We start from the raw sequence: 18,522 nt of genomic DNA, 5'->3' as shown, positions 1-18,522 counted from the left end.
ATGAGAGAAAGCATGTCACCTTTGTCTCTCTGCGCCTGACTTAATTCACTTAACAGAATTTTTGTTGATTCTTGTGCCCTAGTCTGTATTTCTTTCTTCTACGGACATTCTATAAATAAATCAATTCCAGACTTAAGTGAGTATTAAAAGGGAACCTCTTTTAACTCATCTTCAAGATTTTTTCAGTTCATCTTTTACATTCATATCACTTTATTTTCATGTCTAAATTAACTAGAACACCTTCATCTATCATTAGTTTTATAATAACTATCTTTTGTGCATTTTTAAAGTATATATCATATCATAAAAATAGTGGTTTAGTCTCCTGAGGTTGTCAAAAAGAGTACCTTCTTACTCAGATTGCCTGGGTTTGAATCCCCTGCACGTCAATTATGGAACAGATATTTTGGGTAAATTTTTAAATTATTTTTTATAACTCCTTGAGAAAACAGTGGGAAAATATGGGTTTCTCTTTCCTTTAAAACATGCACAAAATAAGTCAAACTGGACTAAGAACATATTAAGACCATAAGAATTAATTTTTGTGGAATAATAACAATGATCATTATTATTAGGTTTATTTTTGTTATTCTTACTCATCAAGAAGTTATATTAGCTTCTAACTATACATTGTATTTCAGATCCACATTTTCCTACTGGTTTTCTAGGTCTTTTATATCATCTTTGAGCCATATTCATGGTTTAATCTCTTATTTCCAATATAAAATGTCTATAGAAAAGTCTATATTCCTATACTTTTTGCAACCACATATTTAAATAAAAATTCTTTACATTCTCATAATATCATTACCCTGTAACTTGGCAGCATTACTTTTTTACTAGATTGATTTCAAACATAATTTCTCAGAAAATCTTTCAGAATACTTAAGGAGCTGTTCAAGCTCTAATTTGACCCTAAACTACATTTGGCCTAACAGTAACTGTCTCTTTCCAAGTAAATTGATGTGAAATTGCTATTTAAAATTATTGTTTCACTTGAAAGCAGACCATATATTTGTTTATAATTGTTTGTAACTATAATAGTAACTATGGACTGTTCATAATTACTTTGAAATACTGAAAAGTTTATGAAGAAAATCATCATATTTCATGATTAGGCATTACAAACATGGAGGAGATTGATAATAGGTAGGGTATGCTTAAGAAATGTTTGTTTTAAATAGTACAAAGCATGTTGCTCTAAATACTACTAACATAAATAATAAGTATTATCACAAAATTAAAAGTATATCCACAAGTTTGGGAAAAATGAAATAAAACAAAATTTACCTTCTCTAATCCAATTGTTTTCTGAGGTACAAATTATTAAATTGAGTGAGAGAGGAATGATTAGATGTAATAAAATAGGAAAAATAATAGGGTAATTCTATTCAAAGATACTTCTGCAATCACACTTTTCATTGGCAAAAATAAGTCATACTATATACCTACTCCAGGGTATTACTGTCTAAGTTACTCATACAGATTATTTCTGTTTACGTTGTTTAAGATAGTAAAATGTTATAAAGTAGATTGTTCCAATTATTACTTTTACCCTTAACCAATTGCTTGATAGTGATGCATTTAAAAAAAACATTATAAAAAGTTCTTTCTGAGGAATGAGTATAACTGTGCGTGTGTGTGTGTGTGTGTGTGTGTGTGTGTGTGTGTGTGTGTTTGTATTGGTACTTGGGCTTGAACTTATAATTGTGTGTGTGTGTGTGTGTGAGTGTGTGTTGGTACTTGGGCTTGAATTTATAATTCTGTGTGTGTGTGTGTGTGCGTGTGTGTGTGTTGGTACTTGGGCTTGGACTTATAACTCTGCGTGTGTGTGTGTGTGTGCGTGTGTGTGTGTGTGTGTTGTGGGTACTTGGGCTTGTACTCAAGGACTTTCACTCTTGCTTGGATTTTTCTTCAGGGTGGCACACTATCACTTAAGCCACAACTATAATTCTGGGATTTTTCTGGTTTTGTAGATTAGAATTTCTCAGTTTTTGTCTGCCCAGATTTTGAACCATTATCTGATTCTCAGCTCTTAGACTCCTGAGTAGTTAGGATTACAGTCTAACAGCTGAGAATCAGATCCCCTGGAAACATTTTATTAGTTTTTTTTTTCTTGGGGAGGGGGTTATGGGGCTTGAACTCTGGGCCTAGTCATTGTCCCTCAGCTCTTCAGCTCAAGGCTAGTGCTCTACCACAGCACCACTTCCACCTTTTCCTGCTTATGTGCTGCTGAGGAATTGAACCCAAGGCCTCATGCATTCAAGGCAAGCACTCTACCACTGAGCCACCTTCCCAGCCCTAGAGTATTAAATGTCATATATGTTGGGTCTGAAAAATATTACCGTATATTTACTGTTTTGTGTGTGAGGGCCAATACTGGTATCATGCATTTTGCTTCACTTAAGCTGGCATTCTATCTTTTGCTCTACGCCTCCATTTCAGGCTTTTGATCTACTTGATGAAAAGCTAATAACCTCAATCCTCAGATCTTTACTTCCTAAACAGCTAGAATTATATCAGAATTATATCAGTTAGGGCTTACATTAGTTTTAATGAACATAAAGGCACAAGTATGAATTTTTAGGTAAATTTTGAAATTATATATATTATAATCTAAATTTACCAATAAGAACTATAAGAGATTGTGATTGTTACAATATATAATTTTCTTAATTTCATAAAAGTAGTTCACCGTTGAAAATGATGTAGTAAGTTTTCCCAAAAGATAAATAATAGCACAGCAAATATCTGCTAGCAATGTACACTCTTACTACTATGATCAGAAATATCTGCCTTCGACATACACATCTGTTATCTTAAACATAGGAATGTGTGTTTCCTCTTATGACAAAGGACGTTACCTGTGTGCAGGGATCTTTCGATTTCCTACAATAAGAATGACATCACAAAGCTGTTGCTGCTTCAAATAACTTTCCATCTTCCTAAATGTTTGCTCTGCATGGTGAACTGCTTGATAGAACTCTTCAGAACTATTGGAGTCCAAATCACTTTGAGGGGCCATTGAATGGCTAGTTGAAGACAACCTGTAAACCACACATACAAGACAATATATATGTTTACAGAATGCCAGTAAGATCTGAGACTGATATTCACATTTGTTAGAAATTTTTAGAAAGTTATCATGTGTCCCTTTATATGTAAATCCAATGAAACAAGTGAAAAATAAGCATTGATTTAAAATATTTCTTCTAGGGAACAATAATGATAATTTAAAACCATCTATTTCCTTGATTTAGGATTGATTTAAAAATTGGTTGTGTTTTTGGTATATTAAATTGGTAAACCTAAAAATGTCACAGAAATCACAAATCATTAGCATTCTTATTTTAAAATTAATTAACACTGAAATGTTAAAATGTACTGAAGAAAACCTATCTGGACAAAGCAGAGAACTATTTAGTTATAAAAGATATGAAATCCTGACATTTGTGGCAGAATGAATATACTTGTAAAACATTATGCAAAATTATACTACCCAAATTCAGAAATGTACACTGAGTGATCTTACATGTAGGGAGAATCTAAACAAGTCCTGCCTCCAGTAAAGAGGCAAGATATCATGATACTAAAGATATCATGATGCTAAAATTGGTTTCAGATCTGCATTCTGAGAATTCCAATTAGTTAAAGTTGCTGGTTTGAGTAACCCCAGATGATAAGATGCTATTTTATAAGTGGATCATCCCATGCTGGGCTAGCAATAAAGGTGAATCTAATGGTAGTGGATAGAACACATAGAAATAATTATATACAGCCGGGCGCTGGTGGCTCACGCCTGTAATCCTAGCTACTCAAGAGGCTGAGATCTGAGGACCGCGGTTCAAAGCCAGCCCAGGCAGGAGAGACCGTGAGACTCCTATCTCCAATAAACCACCAGGAAACCGGAAGTGGTGCTGTAGCTCAAGTGGTAGAGCGCTGGCCTTGAGCTGAAGAGCTGAGGGACAGCTCCCAGGCCCAGAGTTCAAGCCCCACGACCGACCAAAAAAAAAAAAAGAAATAATTATATACATCTTATGCAAAATAAGCCAAAATGAATAAGACAAAGAAAGATATAATTGGGAATGATGGGGATGATTGGAGAGACAAATCATTAGGAAAGAAAAGGACAAAGAAGAAGGAAGATGTAGGATTGACAAGACATTATTATATAATATTACCTTAAAGACTGTCAGTTATATAAGGACAACAAGAATGAGAATCATATTCAGAATTATCCTACACAAACAAACATATCTCAGTGTCTAAATCAAGCATTGGTAGCAGGGAGAGGGAGCAGCTCAGAAGAGTACAAATGAGGAAACTTCTGTTCAGCTGACACGATCCTTCAAGAAGCTACAGGCAAGTACCAGTACCCCCAGCCCGTACAGTAGCATGCCCTTCTTTGAATAATTTCTGCCTCACATATCTGTGCATCCACTGCAATGGCTATGGTTTTATTTTCAAATATAATGGGACAAAATTTGTAGATCCTGTTTTATTACATTTTATGTTTACTGAGAAGTAAAAGCTCTCTATTATTATTTTTTTGTCTAAGCTGAAAAAAAAAGAATCAAAACAAGTCAGTCTCATAGAAAGTAGAAAGTAGAATGCTGGTTAGCAGAGGAGAGGGAGGAGAGAGGGCAATGAGGACTAGGACATTTTGGTCAATGTATAGAATGTGAGGTTGGAACAACACATTTTAGTGTTTTCCTGCAGTGGAGGGTGAGATTGCAGCAAATAACCACACATAAAATCTTTAGAAAAGACTACTTTGAATGCTTTACCATGAATAACTGAAAAATGTTTGGGGTGATGGGTATGTTGATGATTCTGATTTTGTCATTACTCAAGAAACTTTACTTTGCTTCTTATAAATTTGTCTTTATATGCCAAATGTCCTTTTTACTATATATTACATGATGAATGTAGATCTACCCACCCTTCAGAATGAATTCAGTGAAAAGTAACAAACAGAATTCTTTAGATGTTGCTAAATATAAAAAGATAACATACCCTCTACCTTATTTATGAAGTGGAATATGACACTGATAATAAAAGTTGAAAATATGTTTCAAGGAGGAAAATTATAGGGCAGTCTCTTAAGCATAACAGAACCATTTCAAATAAAAATACTAGCAACTAAAAGTGAAAGTTCATGTCAGAAAGATCATGAGTCACAACCAAATTGGAATTAGTTGAGAAACACATATAATTATATAACACCAGCAAATATGTTTGGCAAATATTCTAGTAATTGATTTTTTTCTTTTCTGAGAAAGAAAATCCAATTATTAGTACCATTTCTAGGCAAAATTTTAAATGTTTTGTAAACATACGAAAAATCTATTCATTATTGTTAAGAAAGCATATACATTTGTTTCCAGAAGATGTTCCTGTGCTTATGGCACATCCTAGAAAAAATTCTAGATAAGCATAAAAAAACTGAATTTATTACCATTTTTAATATTTTCTGTCATCTACAATATTTATATAAAAAGATGTTTATTTTCATTAGACTTTACAAAATTTCCTGTAAATATTTGTAATTAATACAGACTTTGCTACACCATATGCTTGTTTTTTTCAAGTTCTCAAATTAGTGCTTCTCAAATATGGTAATTTCTCAACTTGTGTTTAAGAAATTCAGACTCAGACAGGCAGAGAAATCAAAGTAGAATTTTTCCAAACATCAGAACATCAAAATCGAATGCTACAAAATGCAGCTCTGGATGACCTTCTAAATCTGCATGAATGTATGTAATATTCCGACTCATGAATTGAAGGAGAACTGAGTCAGCAATATAGGTTGCTACGAAAAGCTACATTTCTCCCCAAGGAGACTGTTTGAATGTAGAAACCAGAATACATGAATATGGTCTAAAATTGAATATATGCAGCATAGATCAGCAAAAATAGCTCCAGCATAGTTTAATGAGTAAGGGGACAAAGACTCCATCTAGATCATCACATTATTATCAATAAATTAAATGAAATTTCAAAATAATTTAGTATTTTTCAACTTATATATATATATATATATATATATATACATATAATGGAGCTTAAAATAAAATAAAACCAAACGGTAAAGTATTTGAGAGAATTATTCCAAACTAGAAGGCTGCTTACTTTCAGTTACTATGTAACTACACTAAGCAACCTTGCATATAATACAGACCTGAGACTTTTCTGACAAATTAGAAATTACTTTAACTGATTTAGTATTGACAGAGTAGAAAGTAACCTTGCACACTAAATTTTCTGAGTTTTCTCATTTTTTTTCCTCTAAAAGTTTTGTAATTTTAAGTTTCTCTCTCATGTTTAAGAATAGGTCACTTTCTTCAAGGTCATTTAATATACTGTAGTGTTTTTATTTGATTGTCTCTTGTACATATCCACATAAATCATTATCTGGCCTCAAATGTGAGGAGAATTTACTTTCCTTGATCTCTAATTCATTCAAAAATGAGTTGCCACATCAGAACAATCATGGATTTTAAGCTAGGTTTTATTATTTTAATTTCTTTGGCATCAAATATCCATTGTTATTAATCTGACAAAAAAGACATTAGAATTTTAGGATAGTGATTATTTTAAAATATTTCCTGTCAGGATTACATAAATATAAAGGAGTGAGGTGGAAGAGTTGGTGAGAATGTTGACTAAGGTGACATTAATCAAGTTGCACTGCATTCATGAATTGTTTAGTGAATGGCAACTTCTTTGAACAACTACTTAAAGGTAATAAAATATTCAACAAAACAATAAGAAAAGAAAGAAAAATCCAACTTTTATCTTTTTAATATCACTACTAAAACTTGAAATCTAGGTCTCATGTTTGCAGGTTTTATTCTTTTCTTATTTTTTTCTTAATTAAGACAATACTCCACTATTGAAGCTACATGTATTTCCACTTTCAACATTGTGCTGGTGGTTAGCTCGAAAAAGAGTCTCTTGGATTTCTGTAAAGGTGGATTTTAAAACCATGATCCTCAGATTTCATTTTAATTTGTTTTATTGTAAAGGTGATGTGCAGCTGTACAGTGGGTTACAGTTACATGAGTAATGGAAGAAGTACATTTCTTTTCTTTTTGAAGTGTACTCCCTCCCTCATTTTCTCCCATTTTCCCCCCAGTTTTCCTCCGCCACAAATTGTCAAGTTCATTTCCAACATATTGTCTAGCTAGTATCATACTAAATGGTGAATATCATATCACTGTTGAGTTGGTTTGTCCTTAGTCCCATCGATTCTGTGATTTCTCCTTCCCTTACCAAAATCTGATAAACATATCTACAAGACAAAGGGATAGAAATAAATAAGCAGTGACAACAAGGAATAAACCAAAAGGTAAGAAAGAAAGAAAAAAATTAAATAACTGCAAACAATACAAAAAATCCCTTGGAGTTGATTTCTATTTATTTTTATTTTCATTTATTTATTTTTATTTCTAATTTTTGGTTCGTTGTGGAGCTTGAATTCTGGACCTGGGAGCTATCTCTAAGCTCTTCAGCTCAAGGCAAGTACTCTACCACTTGAGCCACAGGGACTCTTCCAGTTTTCTGGTGGTTAATTGGAGATTAGAGTCTCACAGACTTTCCTGGCTATGAACGGCAATCCTCAGATCTCAGCCTCCTGAGTACCTAGGATTACAGGCATGAGCCACCAGCACCCAGCTCCTAAAGTACATCTTAATGCTTTTCTCTGTATATTTCAATGCAGATTTCTATAGTCAGAACATCAGAAACATATTGACATTAACTATATGTACACAATTCACTTTTACATTCTGTAGCTTAAAGGGTTAGAGCTACTCTGGGGCTTAAATACAGTTTTACTATGTAGCATAATTTATGACTTCAACAACTATTTATGGAGTGAATATATGAAATATATGCCATAGAAGATGTCAGTTCTTTGTTTATTTAATTGATCATTTTCTTTGTTTTTCAATTTTATAGAACATACATAAAAATGTGTTGTTCAGAACATCTAACAACGGAAAAACAAGCAATCAAATCTATAACCCCAAAGGCTAACAGACTATCAAGCACAGAGATTGTGGTTAGAAAATATTTGGGTTATGGATTATTATTGATGTATGTGAAATATACATCTTACAGGTCCAATGAAAGAAAGAAAAGGAAAATATCTTTGATAATGGATTTAGGAAAATTGTAAAGTAATACAATAAGAAATATATATATATACCTATAGAGATATACAGGTGCAGATATATATGAAATACTAATACTAAAACTGTAAATTGTCATAATATATATTAAGTATGGAAAAACAGAATGAAATTATGACATTCATTCTATTAAAGAAATAATGATTGATATGCTAAACATCAGAAACTAATCACAGAATTCAAATGGCAAAATAAACTTGAAAGCAGTCAGGTTTTTTGTTTCATTTGAGTAACAAGATTTAGCTTTTGTTTTGATTAAAAAATATTAAACAATTATTTTAGTGTGTCAAACAGGATCAGCCATATTTCTGTGGCTCTTTGGCACTATAAGAATTATTTCCTGAATAGGGTGAATGATGGCTTGATTTAAATAAATAGATAATGAGGTTTTAGTCCTAAAAATTTACTGTATATGTCAGAAAATTTAAATCTAGTGAGAATGCTTTTATTTACAATGTTTTTGTTGTACATGTTATTTTTTTATTAAAATCATACATCATTATTTGAAAAATTGTAAAATTACAAACCAAAAGGATGAAAAGAGAAGAAATTTTAAAAAGAAATAAGTCAGTTTGTACTGTAATATTAAATAAGGAAAACATCTATAACTCATATTACTCTCATAGCATAAGCCAGCATTTCAGTTGTACCTAGAAGACTCATTTTTAAATCTTTTTAAAACTCTCAAGAGAGGTATTTAGGTGATGGAAATACAATGGATTAAGTTCAACTACCAGGTATTGCTACTTAGAACCAAGAAAAATGCATAAAATAGTTACTGTTGCTTTGGGGTACAAGTTTACTTTGTAAGATAATTGCTATTTTAAGTAAGGATTTCTCTAACAAGTGTTGAGATTCACACACACAAACACACACTCACACACACACATTGAAGTAAGCAAACTAGAATATGAAAAGGTGTATAATTTATAAATTATCAAAATGGTAGATTAAACAAAGGGAGATCTCAGAATGTATAATTCCTTAAAAAGGTATCGAAGTTCAGCCAAATAAAACCAGAAAATGGTTTCTCAAAAGGGGTAGGATGCATCAAGGGGAATATGTTAGACCAATTAAGAGCACAAGATGGGGTAAATGCAGACAGGAATCCAACATATATCCTATAAAATTAAGAAGAGAGAGGGAAGGTGTGGATATGGCGATGCAGGCGGGAATGCTGAAAGACTGATGTTGATCAAGATGTATTGTGTTCATAAACTGCCTTGTTAACTGGCAACTTCCTTGTAAAACTACTTAAAGTTAATAATAATAATAATAAATTTTACTTATAGCTTTATGACATTCAAATTTTCAATATCAATTGATTTGTCTGTTAGAATGTCATCAAAACTTTTTGATTTTGTGCTTGAGTTACTACATTAATATATATTTTACAGTACTTTACCATGTCAAATCCTATGTGCACATCATAATATAATTATAATAGCAATGATTATTATACATGAATATATAGAACAAAAATAGTATTTATAATCATAAAAAATATTTATTATTTGGAATACTTTACTATTACTACTATAGTTAATCAATATTCATAATCTATGGGTATGACTAATTGTTCTAAATGAATTTTGAATGTCCATAATTACATAATTGAATATTTTAAGAACTTTAAGTGAAAATTGTAGTTCTCAGAATGACCAGGATGGATGAAAATCTCATTCAAATGCTGAAAATTTTGAAAACAAATTTGAGGAAGAAAGCCAGCTACTAAGATACTCTTGGAATTTTGATAAATTTGTAATATCATTTTAATACAATGCAGTTGGTGATTAATATTTTAATATTTGCATTATGAAACACATTCTCCTTCCTCATACCTTTCTACCCATTCCTATAAGATATGAAAACAAAAGTGAATCTATCTTTAAAATTGGTATTAAAGGTCAATTTTACTTGAACATAGAATTGAGTAAGTCTAGACAAAAATGTTATGTGTGAAATTTGTGTTATTGCCATGGGATATTAACTAAAAAATCAAATTATGATGAAAGTATCATGTATTTTAAGATAGTAAGAAAGTTTGAATGTTATTCAAGAATCTGTATGCAAAAAAAAAATCTGTATGCACAGGCATATTTATGTCCTCAAGTTCTGCTACCATAATTCCAAAAACTTGAGCCATAACAAGAGTATCTATCCAATTCATAATCTCTCAATTGTTCTTTAAATTAAGCAGAGCCGGGCACTGTTGGCTCACACCTATAATTCTAGAAAATCAAGAGGCTGAGATCTGAAGATTACAGTTCAAAGCCAGTCCGGTCAGCAAAGTCTGTGAGACTCTTATCTCCAATTTAAAAATAAAACAAAACAACAAAAAAAAAGCCAGAAAACTGGAAGTGGTGCTGTGGCTCAAGTGGTAGAGCACTGTCCTTGGGCTGAAGAGCTGACGGATAGCACCCAAGCCCTGAGTTCAAGCTCCATGACCAACAAATATGTGTGCATGTGTGTGTGTGTATATGTGTGTGTTTGTGTAATTTTTTTCAATTAATCGGAATACATTAAATCAGTAGTTAATTTTCTTAGGGAAGGGACACTGGTTATTGATTTATTATTTTTCCCTGATACATTGTTAAAATGAGAAAATTATAGTAATTACACTGGAGATATAAACTGGTATAACATCAAAAACAAAAGGTGTCTTATTTACTATTGCAGCTATGAAACAAAAATAATTCTCTTCATCTTGAAATATAACAAAATAAAAATATTCATATCACTGTAACCAGGTCATTTTTTAAATAAAGGACAATAAAATAAATTACAAAAAGTATTTCCCCACTTTGGTCCTATATAATTAATGTTTCACTTCTTCTTAATACTGAAGATTTTCTTTGCCTCAATTTGAAATTTTATAAATGGTTCTAAATTAAACTAAAGCATAGATTGCTAGATTAGCAAAAATATAATATGCTCATAAATATAAGTATCCTTAGTCTAAAAAGTTCAAAATAATGGAAATACACTGGATTTAAAGTGTGAATATTGTTGAATATATTTTTAAGCTTACTTACAAATCAAAGCAAAATAAAAGTTTTGTTTACTCACAAGTATTTTTCATTAAAAAATTCATATTAGAAGTGTAATAAAATAGGAATTAAGCATGTATTTGGAGTTGCCATGCAAAGAAACAGCATCAATTAATCTGTAAACATGTTAGGAATACAAAGTATTCAGTATCATCGTGATGTGCATAGTGAATCTAATGAATGCTGAAATTCCAGAATCACTAATACAGCTCCATGATCTATGCTTAGCCTAGAAACTTTAGGATCCAATCAATAATTTTGCTTTACTAAATTGAATTTCCTTATGTGTTCTTTTGTATTTAAATATGTGTCATTTCTTCACTAATAATTTATTCACAGTTTAATTAATTATACATTTATCCTGTACCTATTCTCAGAACTGATATTCTGGGACCAAATTAATAAAAAGAAGTAGTAAAAATAAAAAATAACTTTAAAAATCCAAATTAATAAGAAGATATGACATTTTATGTATTTAGTTATTTAGTTACTATCATCTTGAGTTTGAATTCAGGATGTAAGCACTGTTCCTGAGTTTTTTTGCTCATGGCTAGTACTCTACTTCTTTGAGACACAGATCCACTTCTGGTTTTTAAGTGCTTAACTGGAGATAAAGAGTCTTATACTTTCCTTTTCAGGCTGCCTTCAAACTGCCATCCTCAGATCTCGCCTATTGAGTAGCTAGGATTGCAGGAGTGAACACTAGTGCTCACCATGAAATGTCTTTTTAACAGCCAAACAACTATCTGTATATAAGAGATAAGGATATAAAAGACAACCATAACAAAAAATTAAGATTTCAATTTAAATGAAATTAGACATTGTAAATGAATTCATGTTTGCATAAAATATGTATGCTTTGTTGTTAAACTATGACTTAGTAATAAAATTCAACTTCTCTGGTATTTTGTCACTTTACACATTAAAAAATTAAATACTAAAAATTCATAACTGTTGTAAGTTTAGAGACCCTTTACATGCATTTATTTACTAAGACCTATATTGTATACACTTGGCTTTATCATTGATTGTACCCCGCCCATAAGCCTGTATTTAACCATCTGTTATATGAATGGTCACTTAAGCATTCATATAACAGATCTAGGTTTTCTGTAGCTTTCTCGTGCATAAGTGTATGGTTCTCATTTAAAATTTGCTATAATTCTCCTCACATCTCTCTTATCCCTCACTCAGAAGCTGATAGTAATGATTATTTATCTACCAAGTGTTTGAGTTGCAGACACAAGCCAAAACAGAGAAGGCACGTAAATTATTCACTAGTATGGTTCTGCCATTTTGATGTGATCAAATTAATTAATCTTCATCAATTTAGAAAATTGTGGAGCTGCAATAGAAGACACCATCAAAGAGGATCAATATCATTATAACCTCTCCTAAAACACCACATTATTCCTCTCATCTTTCTGAATTTTAAATTCATAATTAGTGTTCATAATTATATCATGCTGTAAAATATAAAGATGATATGGTTCCATCTACTGATTTTTTAAAATGTACTGTATTAGGTGAATTTTAAAAAAAACTTCGAATTTAAGATTAACCATGTAAATGATTAGGTACAGAATTTTGTTTGTTTGTTTTTTTGTTGGTCATGGGGCTTGAACTCTGGGTTTAGGTGCTATGCCTCAGCTCTTCAGCTCAAGGCAAGCATTCTACCACTTGAGCCACAGCATCACTTCTGGTTTTCTAGTGGTTTATTGGAGCTAAGGGTCTCATAGACTTTCCTGGCTGGGTTTGAACCATGATCCTCAAATCTCAGCCTCTTGAGTAGCTAGGATTACAGGCATAAACCACCAGTGCCCACCTCTAGGTATAGAAAGAGACATTCCAATCACAGCATTGCCATTAAGAAGCTATGAACAACACCAACAGCAGCAGCAAGAACAACAATAACAACAAATTATTGTAGAAAGACAAGTAAACCAAGGCCACTAATATCAAAGGGCTTTTAAACAGCAATAAACAGTATTATGAGATAATGGGATACAATTGAATTCATTTCACTATATAGCAATCAAAATTTTACTGAGAGATGGGCAATTTATGAAATCATTAAAGTTTTCACAGGTAAAGAAAAAGAAACAACAGAGTACTTTTAAAGCTTTAGAATTATAAAAATATAGAGGCAATGCAACATATTTGTAATTTTTAAAGTACATTTTGTCATAGACAACAAATGGAATTTGAATAACAAAATTAGGATATAAATTCAATTCCCTTTGTATAGCTTGATGGTAGGCGCCGTCAAGTTGGTTAGATCTTAGAAGTGGAAACAAAAAAGAAAGGAAATTCTAAATAAGAGCGTGGGTTCTAAATGGTTACATAAATGTTGGCAAGTCAGACTGTATATGAGCTCCATTTTTTTTTGTCTGTGCTGTGAGCTTGATATGCATATTTGATTCACTTATTCAAAAAGTACATATTCATTGTTATTAACTATACTGGTTTATTTTAAAATCTAGATCCGTTGCATTAAAGAGAAGATGGAATGTTCCTATTCTCGTAAACAAAAGTTTCATGAAGAAAAAGAAGAGAAGCTAATTCATGGAAAAAACTAAATAATAAAGTAAGTCTGGTTAAAGAAAACCATTCTCTTTTATGAGGAAGTGGCATTGAAAGAGTTATGTGAGACAGTAGGCTTATATCATGGGGATTGGTAGAATATATTATTGAGAAAGTAACTGGCTGTTTAGAATGTTAGTATGTGAAAGTAAGAGAGAGTGGGTTATTTAGATTTCAGTATCAGCAGACATAAAGATGGTGAGTTTAATGAGGGAACTGAAGATGCATTCTAAAGTTTTGGGTCAAGTTAACAAGTTCCATGATAATCTCAAATACCACATGATTATTGGCAGTATGTATAATCAGTTCATTAGGTCAAATCACAAAATGACTGTAAGTAAAATAGTAAAGTGGCCAAGCACGGGTTGTAGCACAGTGGTTTTATGCTGGTGTGGTAGATTTGAGACCCTAAGATAATAATAATAATAATATAATAATAATAGTAGTAGTAATAGTAATAATAATAAACAATCATGTAATATTAAAGTTCCCAAATCAAATTGGAATATGAATCTAAGAAATTGTCACTGAGATATTAGAAGAAACAAAAGATGCTGATGTTTCAAACAGCAAGTAAGGAAAGTTTGAGCTGGTACACTGTTTTTCCCTAACTTTTTAAACAAAGGTAGGAAACAAAAATGCAACATGCAGCTGAGTGCCAGTGGCTCATTCCTATAATCCTAGTTACACAGGAGGCTGAGGTCTGAGGATCAGAGTTCAAAGTAAGCGTGGACAGGAAAGTCCATGAGACTTTTATCTCCAATAAACTTTGCAGAAAAAGCCAGAAGTGGTTGTGGTTCAAATTGTAGAGCACTCAACTGAGCACAAAGAGTTTCAGGGACAGTACCAGGCCCAGAGTTCAAGGCCCAGAAGAATACTAAATGCTTTAGTGTATTACTATTGGACCAATTACTGAAATTATGAATAGTTGTTTACCTTCTTTCCCTCTTTATTTTATTGGTTTGTTCTCATCAGGATACTTTCTACTCCTCCATCTTGAAAATATTTTTCATTTATACTTCTTATGGTAGAGAAAAAGTGAAAGATGAAATGAGGAATTAGGTTTGTTTCTTCAGTCTTCTATGTAAGATCTTTTTTTATTAAATTACATCAATTCTATCTGGAAAGTGTGGTTCTTTTACTGTTCTGATATAGCTTTTGTGAGTACAATGCCCATTAGAAAAATGAGATCAGATTGAGGACATTACTGTAAGATTTCTGTTCTTAAAAATATTAGTTCTTCAACATATTGAAGCTTAGAATTCAGTTCTTGCTGTTCAATGTATTAGATATTCTAGTTGTTCAGTTTTGAATTACTTTGTTGTCATTTGTATTTCAGTCTCTCTTAAGCATGTTTTATATGTTGCTTACTGTTTTGTTCAAGCATACAAAGAAATTATTTGTTCTCATTATAGCTTGGTTTCAGTGCCTAATGCCTGTAATCCTAGGAAACTGAGCTGACCGCAGTTCAAAGTGAGCTTAGGCATGAAAGTCTGTGAGACTCTTTATCTCCAATAAACTACTCAGAAAAAGCCAGAAGTGGCAATGTGGCTCAACTGTTAGAGCAACAACCTTGAGCAAAAAAGTAGCACAGGGACTGAGCCCAGCCCCAAAGTTCAAGCACTAGAACAGGAAAAAAATGTCATATAATAAATGAAAAGCTTGTAAAGAACCAAAAATATTAATAGTATGGAGTATATTTCTAATATTACAGCATACTTAAAATTATTATACACCACAATTTTCCATAAAAACAAAATGGTTATGAAGGCTTTCATATTTTGTTTCATTGTATTTTTAATTGTCCTTTTCCTCCAATCCCTCACAATTTCTTTTGTCATTTGGTAGCAAAGGATTTTTCTTTGATATTTATTTCCTAACTTAACAATTCATATTTTATTATTTTCAGTTTTTGTTGTCTAAAGTTTATATTATTTTGCTATTTTCATTATTTAAGTTTTCTATGTTTTGGGCTGGAATCCTGAAGCTTATATATCTTGTCTTTTTCACTTTGGAGCTCCTTAACATACTCATTCATCTTTGAACTTCAGTATATAGTTTTTTCTGGAAAACTTTCTCCTTCTCTGGAAATGTCATTAGGAAGATTTATTTGTTGATCCCTGGGAAGGAAGAGAGAAACTGGAACATGTTGTTAAAAAGGTTGAAGCTAGGGTTGAGGAGCAGGCTCAGTGGTAGAGTGCTTCCCTTGCATGCATGAAACCTTTAGTTCAATTCCTCAGCACCACATAAGCAGAAAACGCCGGAAGAAGGACTGAGACTCAAGTGGTAGAGGTCTAGCATTCAGCGCCCAGGCCCCCAGAGCTCAGGCCCCAGGACCGAAAAGAAAACAAAAAGGGTTGAGGCTTTTACTAAACCCATAATTATGCTATATGGTAGGCTTCTTTAGACACAAAAAGCAATAAAATGTGCGTGCAATTATGAGGGAATTGGATAGATTCGCTGACGTGAGCAGTGGTGGATAGATCCACATTGTCCTCTGTAAACTTGGGAACCAGAGACACAAGTACCTGCTCAATCCAAGAACCTAAAACCTTCCCAAAACGAGGGATGGGCCAGGTGCTCATGGTTCACAACTGTAATCCTCACTACTCAGAAGGTTGAAACTTGATCAATTTTTTGAAGAAAGTCCTTGAGACTCTTATCTCTAGTTACCCACCAAAAAATCCGGAAGTGGAGCTGTGGCTCAAGTGGTAGAGTGCTAACCTTAAGCAAAAAATACTCAAGGACAGTACCCAGGCACTGTGTTCAAGTCCCAGGACCTGCAGAAAAAGAAAAGGTGGAAGATTCAGCCCCCAGTATGAAGGCAAGGCATCGAAGCTTCCTGGAGATTTACTGAATAAGTTGATCAAAGGCTAAAGAATTGGAACTATTGTATCTCTCAGACCAGGCCCAAAGCCATATACATTCACATAACAACCTGAAAACAGTACCATACCACATTTCTTTTTTACTTTTATTTGTATTTGTTATTTTTATTGTTGTTGACGTTATTACTAGGATTTGAACTCAGGGTCTCATGTTTGTTCAACTTGTTTGCTTGACTATCTTTCTAACTCTTTAGCCACAACCCTACTCAGGCATTTTGTTGGTTAATAGAGGAGATGGAAGCTCACATGCTCTCCACTTGAACTGGCTTTGAAACACAGATCTCAAATCCTGAGTAGTTCAGATTATAGGTGTGAGTCACTGGTGCTTGATTTTCCTTTATCATTTAACTCAAATGCGATTTTCAAGATATTTCATATAATTCCATAGAACTTCATATTATTTATAGATATTGTTTATAAACAACTCTAGACTAGTTACTGAAGTAAAGTTGAAAATTACTACTTAATGAAATCCAAATGCATAAAATTTAAGAGATGAATATGGAAGAAACAGTGAGAAACAAAATGTAAAATATAGATATAACCATTGTAAAAGTAAAATATACCTTAAACTTTAACACTGAAAGAAGTTTTGGGTTTAACACAGAACTTTCACTACTATTTCTGACAAAAAGTGGAGGAATTGAAGAGAACTCATAAGTTAATGTCAATTTTTTATTACATTACTATTCTGTTCAGCTTTAGGGAAATTTTTAACACTATTTAATTAACTCAATAATAGCAAAAGATTCCATCTTACCAATGGATTCTTTTGTAATTTAAAGGTCAAGATGTAAGCATAGCCAAAGTGAAATACTTTCCCCTTAATTTTATCAGGGTGAAAATATCTTAAGAAAGTGAGACAATAGGCTCTGTGGCTTTTTCGTAGCCTACCATTGTTGTTGATGTCATGTATTTTGGGGGTTTGATCTAAAATCTCTGTTATAAAATGAACTCTGCAACTAAAACTCCTTAATAAAGTCTCAGTATCATATTTAAATTTCATATACTTGAATGTCTTTGGAAAGCACTGAAAAACAAATGTCTACAATGAATTACTTAATTCAAGTAGAAACTTGTTATATGACAGATACTAATGGCTCAATCTCAGCTATGTGAAAGAACAAATTTCATACCCATGAACTGTGATCATTTGCCCATTCTAAATTGAGACTTAATCAAGTGGGCTTACTTTCTCACTACTTGTGATAAATACCAAAAGCAATAATTTCAGATGATGTCTTTATATATACGATAAATTGTATGATTGCAAAACAGAATACACACATTTTCCCACACTAAGTATTATTTACTCTGTGATTAATGTAAGAAGCACTAGAAAATAAATAGGAGCACAGAAGATACATTTAATTTTACATTGTCCCCAATGATATATATGTACAAAATAAATAGAATATTTACAAAGATATGAATCTCTATTTCTAGCTATTTATATGGATAATTAAACTGAATGACAAAAAGAAAAAAAACATGTTGAAGAATTGAGCAGAAAAAAAACAAAGGAGAGGTAACAATGTTTGACAGGAAATATACTCATTACCTTACTCATGCAACTGTAATCCCTCTGAACAGTATCTTTACATTAAAAAAAATAAAAAAATGAAACATCCCAGAGTCAGGATTACACTTCTGATTAAGTGGTAGATAGATTATTATCTGATCTCATAAATAAGCAACTCTAATAAGTATAATGGCAAGAGCTAAAATAAATGTACAGTCAAACTAAAGCTATCATTTTGTAAGGCTATAAAATTCATTGTTTGAAGTATGAAAGGATGGTTAGAA

General features: G+C 32.1%; 1 protein-coding gene across 2 annotated transcripts in view; it reads right to left on the bottom strand.

The window, feature by feature from the left end:
* Nucleotides 1-18,522, bottom strand: part of Klhl1 (kelch-like family member 1) — a 249,553-nt gene that overhangs the window by 159,463 nt on the left and 71,568 nt on the right. Inside the window, exon 2 of one of the 2 annotated variants that reach the window (XM_013028584.1) lies at nucleotides 2,865-3,047. The exons of the other annotated variant lie outside the window; for it this stretch is intronic. Coding sequence (XP_012884038.1) covers nucleotides 2,865-3,047 — 183 coding nt within the window. The remainder of the gene's footprint in view (nucleotides 1-2,864; nucleotides 3,048-18,522) is intronic. 2 annotated transcript variants of the gene reach the window in all.

Source organism: Dipodomys ordii, unplaced genomic scaffold (assembly GCF_000151885.1).
Source record: "Dipodomys ordii isolate 6190 unplaced genomic scaffold, Dord_2.0 Scaffold1, whole genome shotgun sequence".
NCBI classification, from domain to species: domain Eukaryota; kingdom Metazoa; phylum Chordata; class Mammalia; order Rodentia; family Heteromyidae; genus Dipodomys; species Dipodomys ordii.
This window is presented reverse-complemented; position numbering and strand designations above follow the sequence as displayed.